Below are 8,933 nucleotides of genomic sequence, written 5' to 3'. Positions count from 1 at the left end.
GACAGACGCCAAAATTTGTTGAAAATCAATAACACTAGAAAAAAATGAAGAATGGCCTCGTTTGAATTAATTGATGTACAGCGAGAGGCTCATGTGCCTCTTTTTACTGCGATTATTTATATTCCTTTTTTCCTTAAAAAACTAATAAAATAATACTCAAACTCACACTGATGGCCGTCAAATTAAGCCCGATGGCTTCGGTTTGCTTCGACCGTCGTCTTTGTATGATATAAATCCTAGCAGGACAAATTTGCTCCTTCTTGATGATGATCACTTCAGAGTCATATCCTCAGTGCAGATATTACTTAAATGTAAGGTCATCTGTTATCACTTCACAATCAAATCATCCATGCAGTATTCACTTCATTGCTAAATCATCAATGGAGTTATCACTTCAATATCGGAACATCATGCGGTTGTTAAATCAGTGACAGGTCAATTAGTGACATTAAATTAGTGACAAATCAGCTGTACTCATTTTATTAGTACTCACTTTTTTGTCATATTATCATATTATTATTAGAATTGAGTATTATTATTAAATACTCAATTATTCAGTCCAGTGTACGATTATCCATCATCTTGTAGGGGACTTACCTGATCAAATAGTAATCCCTAGCTCCTTCCCGCCACAGTTGACCGTGATCGTTCATCGAAGCTATAACAAATTAATAAACAAGGATTTTCCAACGAATCGGCAGCTTAAAATAAATATAATTAACAAAAGAATACATTTAAATTATAGAAACAACAAACCTAACTCTGGTAACCCTAACGCTCGAACAAGCCTAACAGTGCATTTCGACATTTAATACACTTCCCAAACTGTTCACAAGTTTCATTCTAAGTAATCCCGAAATCGAGAACTTTAACACCTTGACTCATTTCTGAAAAGATCAAAATAAAGTTCTTGAAATAACTAGCTAAAATAACGAACACAATACAAATGAACAAAATTGAATTAATCAATATAAAAATAATATAAAATCAATATAAAATAATCAATATAATACAACACAATTCACCTTTTAAAATTTAACGATCACAAATAATCACAGATAATTGCCGATCTTTCTAACAACGCACCTCCACTGTAAGATTTGCCGATACAATGACAACTAAAACGCCCTTTTTACTAAAGGTCACGACTAAGGTGATTGAAAACTTAAAATGACAATGAAAAACCCTTGAACCTGATACTTAGCTTCATAGAAATTTTATATACAGCAATAAATTAAATCTATTTCTTCTACAATTTCATTGTTTTTGAATTATTTATTATCTTTTCAGCGTGCCATTATCCGTTATTTACTTTATTGTGAAAGCATCCATCATAACTTCAGTGCCACATTATCAGTTATTAGTCGAATTTGTGTTGGAGGAAGGTTAAGCATTGAGTTCAAATACGACAAGCGAAGTCTGCCAGCTGCGCATACTCAACAAAACCTGAGTATTGAGGATAAATGTAATTGAATGCAACGTATCATAATAGCAGACATGTTTTCCTAATTGTTCAATATAAGATCGGTAATAAAGGAAACAGCTAGTTCTGATCCAGTCTTTGGAGTGATGGAGATTCGTTGGCAAATCAAATTCTCGCCTGACAAGACAGATGGATAAGATGTAAATCTTAACGCACAATCTATCTTACCTTTCATTCAAATATATTAAAAAATCTATAACTTTTGTGATCATACTTTGGTTAACTCATAGTTAATTCATGAACTGCATCTAAATATCATCAAATCGAACTTTTTTGGATAAAAATTTAATTTTTTTCTAACTTTTATAAGTGAAAGTAAATACACATATCCTCTCACATATAAATTCAACTAAATATTCGTGAGCTCATAATCATAATTATTATTAATCATGAATAGTATCCTAGTACATGATTGGTTATAATTGAGATGACGACTTCACTAATTACAAAAAAAAATCCTTGAAATTCCTTATAAAGTGACGACAACGTCGTTCCTCAAGCTTCTAACAATTCTATGTTTGCGGCATTCATTTGCATATAATTCAACATGTATGTAATTTTTGCAATTTAGTAACATAGAAGTACACGGGAGCGCACAAAGCGTTGGCCCCAGAGCAGAAATGGGAGTTAAGCCAGCAGTTGGTGCGGTAGTTGGCCGAGTTTATGAGCCGTTCGAAGCACCGACTCATCTTTCTTTACGGCTTCATCAGTAGCAATTGGTATTCATATGCAATGCGGATGCTAAACAAGCAGGGGTTGCCTCAAATTTTACGGCAGAAGGAGCTATAGCTGTAGCAAGAAAAATACGAATGAACCGCCTCAGTACAATACTTTCGGTCTGGTATTGTTCATAAATACTTAATACTTAATATTAATGTTCATAATACTTAATAAATACTTTTCACAGTATTTTGAATGTGAATAAATAAGCTAAAATAATTACTCCATATCTCAGTAACCTCGATGTTGAGTTCTGACAACTGCAACGCCGAATTGTAAAATTATACAGTTATTCATATAATTTTTCATTGTTTTCCAAATTTGGATCATTCATTTATTAAGCCAAAACTGTGTGCTGTTTCGATTTTTGAAATTGAAGCTTTTTACGATTTAATCTTTTTTGCAATCTAATTTCCTTTGATGCTCTTTTTACTTATCCCATCACGAATACAAACGATGACTTTGCTAGTCGACTTTGTAAAGTTTTTAAATTATACACTATGTGTATAAGTTTTATGCTTTCCACTACAATTCTTTCCGACAATTTTTCTACACAAGTATGGGGATTGAAGTTCGAGTATCTGGTCGTTGGTCGATTTCATAGATCACTAATGCTCAGCATTTGAGAGCAATGATCATCAATAATTGCATAATTTCGAGGGAAAATGTTTGATTTATGAATGTTCGGGTAATTTTTAATTAAACCTTAAAGTAGATATCTTTATATATAAGTTACAGGAGAAAAGTTTGTCCTTCACAAAACCATTCTGAGATGAAATGCTTCAGAACGTTATTTTCATTAAAAAAACGAACCGGTATTCCCTATTACGTATAGCTCCCTAAAACATTGTAGGCAAGATTTCAAACGTAAAATAAAATAATTTTAAAAGTTTTCCAAATCATCCAACAGTTCTTTTTTATTTTGTTACATCTTCGAGTAATTTTTCAAAAGCAAAAGTCGGGACCTAGAACTGAAGAAAACTTATTTATCACAGCAGCAGGAGCAAGCAATATGATACCAAAAATACCAAGACTATCTCACTAAGTTTGTAAATAGAATGGAATTGTCTTATGAGAAACCCTGTGGTTAGACATTGTTCAATTTGGCGACCAAGTCGAACGACGTAATGTGACGTTGGACAATAGTCTTTGATGGTCCAAAAATTCTAATAAAGTCACATTCGTGTTGGCACAAATACAGCACTGGGAACTGATTTGAAGTCACAACATTCCTGTTACAGGCGTAGTATTTCCTGCAAATTTCCCGTTCATGTGTAGCAATTAATTATCAAAACATGATCGGTGTACATTCCAAATTTGCGAGTTACTCATGAAATGTGGACGAAGAGACTAAGAAATTTTAAGGGATACTGTAGCATGAACGTCTAAAATTTCCTCCAATGGTGGCTATTTTGAATTTGTAGGATGATGTCTTTTATATGGCTGTCATCAATCGCAAAGTAATGATTTATTTAAACACTACACATATTACATGAAATACTAGTCAACGTCTATCGGCAAATAAGTTCGCCAGATTTTAATGAAAACCGTTACAAAAGCCATCTCAACCGGCAATTTAAATTTTAAGAGATATGGTATAATCAATAAAGCCAACAAATTTTCCCGGAAAATATTGAAACCTAAAATGTATATTAAATTAGATCGTCCAATTTAAAAATCTTGGAATCGATGCATGTTTCTCAGCAAAAACCTCGTCCAAATAAGTAATAATAATACTAATTTATTTTTTATCCGCTAGAAATTGTCATTTTATAGGTTTGACATTACTTAGCTCGTTTATATGGAGAGTTGGATTTCAATAATTGCCTCTATATAAATTCAGTGGTTCTAGTATCTCCAACCGAATAAACGAATATGAGTATAATTGTATTCGTGGAATTTAAAACTGATGATTAAGTTGATATCCGGGAGTATCTTACTAATAATTTGGTTAAACTACTTTCTATTTTCTTCTTTCGTTCTTTCGATTCTCCGTTTGTCTTGCTTAAAGGGTTTCAATAATACTTGCGAATCAAAAATGAACTAGAAGCGTCCCTGCTACAGTATATTTACATGTGCAATGCCAATTGCTTTTGTAGTAGTTACCTCTACATCATTAAAATTGCTTCAGTTCTTGGAATTCTGAATTCAAAGGGGATCAGTTATTAGCATTCATGATTAACATCGATCGTTATTTGAGATCACTGAAATTTAAGCATGTCGCATTTAAATGGCTCACATCTCTAACAATGGTATCGCAAAATGTCCAATCCGTTGAACTATTAATTTACCCATACCCATTTTTCATTTCATTATAGAATAGTTTTGACAAACGTAATTCAGATTTTTACTTATCGAATGGGAGTAATTAGTATGTTCGTTAACTGTAGCAGCTCGAGAACCCGGGCAATGAACAATGTGTCGATATAAAATCTTGGAAGATATTTCCAAAAGCTCAATAATTTGCAAAGTATTTTTCAATGGGGTTAGTGGCTAGACGACATTAACTAGTGGCCATGAATCTTGCTGGAATAATTATAGAAAATCTCGAGCAATACTCGAAATCATTAATTGGATAATCGTTTTAATCATTCAATCTATAGTAGATGATAGAAATTGAACATTTAGTCACCGCTCCTTATAACGTAGGAAAATTAAAGTCCGTGCGTATTTCCTTTAATATTTTAGAGTAAAAATAACCTCATTAATGTAGAGTAGATAATAAATATCCATTGGTCACAGCAAGAAAAATATATGCTTTCACCGTATTGAGTATCACGTCAAGTGCATCGCTTTTTGGACAAAGACTTACTAATTTCTCTGAGTGAAATGGATGCTTGGAAATACATCTACCTCACAAGTCCAGTAATTGTCAGGCAATTGTTTTTAACAAAAACATCGATTTCTTACCGACCCGGGGGAATGTACAAGGAAGTATACGAACGTATTATTTTAGAAAACGATTGGAGATACGTTAATGGCCGCGTACGTTTAGTATGATATGGCTAGTCCTAACTGATGATATGGCTAACAGTAATTTATTATTTTAATTGAAATCGAATGATAATACTTTCATTAGGTTCAAGAAAAATTTATTTCTGTGATAACGTGTTTGCCGTTTACATTTTTAAATTAATACTAACGAATTGGGTCACGTAGGGGTGTTAATGACAAATTTTCGTTTCAAATTGATAACGTGTGCGAGAACAATGGGAGAGAATCATTTAAATGTCTTACAATTCACTTGAAATTGAAGCTAAACTCTTAATAGATGCAGAGTTTCACGAAAGAGTTTCTGGACATAAAAATGTCACTAGAAATATTTATATCGTGTTATAAGCAACAGTAGTTCGATCAGCCGTCTGACCGTAGTCCGCTGTTAGTATCACGTTTCCGGAAAGTTCTTCGTACGATCCACTTCGGTACTGAAAACGATGTTTGAAAGAAAGATGAGAACACAATCATTACTGATGTAACTATACCGGTAGATAGGAAAATAATTTTTAGCAGGATGATGAAGTGCTAAAAACTTTGGCGCATATTTAATTTGGAGAATATTTATCGTTTGGCTGATGCAGTATTTGATGACTCACCAAGCTGGCATCAGAGACACCATGCAATGAAGGCGGTTGGTAGACAACGCCCGCGAAACCCTCGCCGCTCTCGTGTTGTCTGAAGAATTGTTCACCATGCGCGTGCACTTGCAGGTCCTTGCAGTAAGGATCACCTTCAGCCTGTTTTAATAATGATCAGGGATCAGAGATTTAATTTGAGAAATATTAAAAAAAATCTGGAAAAATCCTACACGCAATGGGAGAAAAAAGTTTCGAGTATATCTAAATCTGAAGCCCGCACAACGTTCTTTGTTTATTAACGCAAACACAATTGTTTAAACTTGCCTCTGCGAGCACAGAATCAGAATAAGAATGCAACTGAAACTCAATTCACTAATACTTGTAGGTTTGGTGAGATAATCTATTCTAAACTAACTATTCTTGAGGCTACGATGTTGCACGCCCAATGTGCCTAAAAATTTACCGCTTCTTTTGGCTCCGGCTTTGTCATAGACTCCAGGCACTAAAAAAAGATTAGGGACGAAATCTACAATAATAGTCTTATATTAGAATAAATAGATCGTCGCATCCGCAGTTAAACAGATGTTCATTAAATTCACGATTTTGGACAATGACCACTACCTGCTGCAAGGGGCGTGGCGGCAGGAATCTTCTGTCAGGATGAGAGGCGGTCGCCGCTGTAGGATCGTCGGCGACAGGAGGAGGGCTTAACCTGCCGAACTGGTAGCTGGCTGATGCGTAGTGGTAGATGTCGTCTCCCGGGGCTTCATGATCTGGGGTTACGATAGAAAATAATTCCAAGGGCTTGAAGACACCAGTTGATCAAAATTTACGCAAATTGACAGAGCATAGATGTTAATCGAGTAAGTTTATCCTATACATAAAGATCGTAAAGAAATTTACGATCGCAGTGGATATTTTTCGGTTTGTTTGTTGAAAAAAACATCACTGAGAAAATAAGAATATTTTCTATATTGTTTAAACTTGTTACATAGTCCGCAAAATGCTCCTGAAATGAAAGACTTTTGCAATAAGAGATTTCGGCTTCAAGAGCAACGCATGTGCGGAAATTAAGTTGCATGAATTCCTGGGGCCATACTTTCAAAACTCGCTAAGATAACGTAAGTACTTACGCTTTATTTTCTTGTATATGATTGGTGGATTTGGCTTGAAATGCCGTCAATGATTAGCTGATAAACTTACGATCTCTTAACTTTTTTTGAAAGTATAGGCCCTGGTAACTCTGCAGAACCTCTTTAACAGGCGTTTCTGCTTTAAAAACTTAGGTTCCTACTAGAAATTCGGATATATTTTAAAGAAGACCCGATAGATAAGTGAGTAGATTTATTTTGACCACTAGGAGGAACTAATAAGCTAACGGGCCACTTCAACCAACAGGTACGTTCAAATGGACACATCACACGCTAATTTCACATAATCCAACAAGAAATGTTCATTCTGAACAGCACAAAAAAATTTTATACCAAATGACTCGGCAGAACCCAAAGAACATAAAAACCAATGAACATTTAATTACGATTTATAAATCCAACCATTGTGGGGGAAAGGCGAGCGCGGGGTTTTGACGGCCGCCATCGGCGTCGTTAAGACGTCTTTTGTGGAGTTTCTTCGGCTCGACTTCTGCGTGGCATCGCCTGCTTCTGCAACCGATCTCCCTGTGCACAATTAGTTTTTTATGGCACAGTACGTGTAATAAAATATTGAACATGTGCTTTGGTTCACGGCATTTGCGAAATGTTAGATGTTACAGCAGAAGGTATAGAGTACAATGAGATTTGAACAAAGCTCGTTGATGTTTACTGACATTGAAGTAACAAATACAGGCAATGAACCTTGAAGAATTTTACTTTTTTGGAGTAATTAGAAGTCTCATTGAATGTTTGAATTGAATCATTGAATCTATCAAGCAAAACATACAAGCATGCATGACTCACTTTTATTGAAGTAAATGACTAAGGTGGCCGCAATGAGGCACAAGGCCACTGTTGATACAACAAAGGGCACTAGGATGCGGTGGTCGCCCAAGCCTCCCCAAGTGCGTCTTCGGCCATCCACTCCTCCCACCCACCGTCGACCTTCGTCTGCCTGGCCAAGCACGCTGCCTAGTAAGAGAAATTATTTTGGCTTGTGGATAACTCATTGAATACCGGCGTAGTAATAAAAGTAATATAAAAAATATAGTTTTCATTTTTATATATTTTATATATTTTCCTGCGAATAGTGATAGGTGTGCAATCGTCACGTCAAGCACACTTCGCGGAGACACAATATTTTTCAAAGGTAGGAATTATTCCCGAAATATAGTGTAAATTTTTTATGGAATGTTTCATCCCGTTCTTTTTAGCGCATTTTCTCATTTATGGAAAAAGGCCCCATTGTGCTCGTCATGTCCGTCCGTCTGCCTGTCCGTCTGTCTGTCCGTCTGTGACTTCACCTTTTTGTCGACATGAAAATGCGCTCTCTGTCACTCACTGCAGGGAGTACTGAGTTATATTTTTCTGTATGTATGCCGCTAACGTCTCGCATTCCCATAAATACGACACGTTAGAAATACTTGGTCCGCAAATATATATGTTTATATGTATAGATCTTGTAATTGCCGGACACGGATGAAAATAAACGAACGGAATTGCCAGACTCTTTATTTTGAATAAGCTGTCGGCGGCATCTGTGTCCTTTACAACAAAAGTCTAATAATAGCATTCAATATCTAACAATGAGTAAATTGACCTTTTACTGACAATAGTTTAAGAAGTAGTTAGTCCGTGAGCTTTTTTCGATGATGGCTGCCATTACACTGGACTGCATTTTATATCTATCCTTTACAAGATGTCACGACAGTAAAAATTGTTCAAGTGTCTGAACAGCTTGGCAAACGATAGAACAAGTTTATAAAATATTTCCATGCCAGTCAAAATGTCGCCGTGTTGACGGTGTAGAGCGCTGGCGTTGCTCCTGCAGAGTTTTAGGCCTCACCTGCAGAATACAGAGCAGCGGTGGTGACGGTGTAGAGTGCTGGCGTTGCTCCTGCAGAGTTGTAAGCAGTAACTCTGATCTCGTAGCGTTCGCCAGGCTGCAGTCCTCCCACTCCGAACGTTCTCGCCGCTGCCACGTCACTGCTCACTGTAATCATT

General features: G+C 35.8%; 1 protein-coding gene across 1 annotated transcript; it reads right to left on the bottom strand.

Moving 5' to 3' along the window:
- Positions 1-5,526: 5,526 nt before the first annotated feature.
- Positions 5,527-8,932, bottom strand: LOC108664621. The gene is made up of 6 exons (XM_018151246.1): positions 8,776-8,932; positions 7,734-7,901; positions 7,332-7,454; positions 6,400-6,551; positions 5,797-5,937; positions 5,527-5,628 (listed from the first exon to the last, which is right to left on the bottom strand). Exons 1-6 carry the CDS (start codon positions 8,930-8,932, stop codon positions 5,527-5,529), a joined length of 843 nt encoding a protein of 280 aa, XP_018006735.1.
- Position 8,933: the final 1 nt, after the last annotated feature.

This window comes from Hyalella azteca, unplaced genomic scaffold (assembly GCF_000764305.2).
Source record: "Hyalella azteca isolate HAZT.00-mixed unplaced genomic scaffold, Hazt_2.0.2 contig15077, whole genome shotgun sequence".
NCBI classification, from domain to species: domain Eukaryota; kingdom Metazoa; phylum Arthropoda; class Malacostraca; order Amphipoda; family Hyalellidae; genus Hyalella; species Hyalella azteca.
Note: the sequence above shows the minus strand (reverse complement) of the source record. Positions and strands in the feature narration are given on the sequence as shown.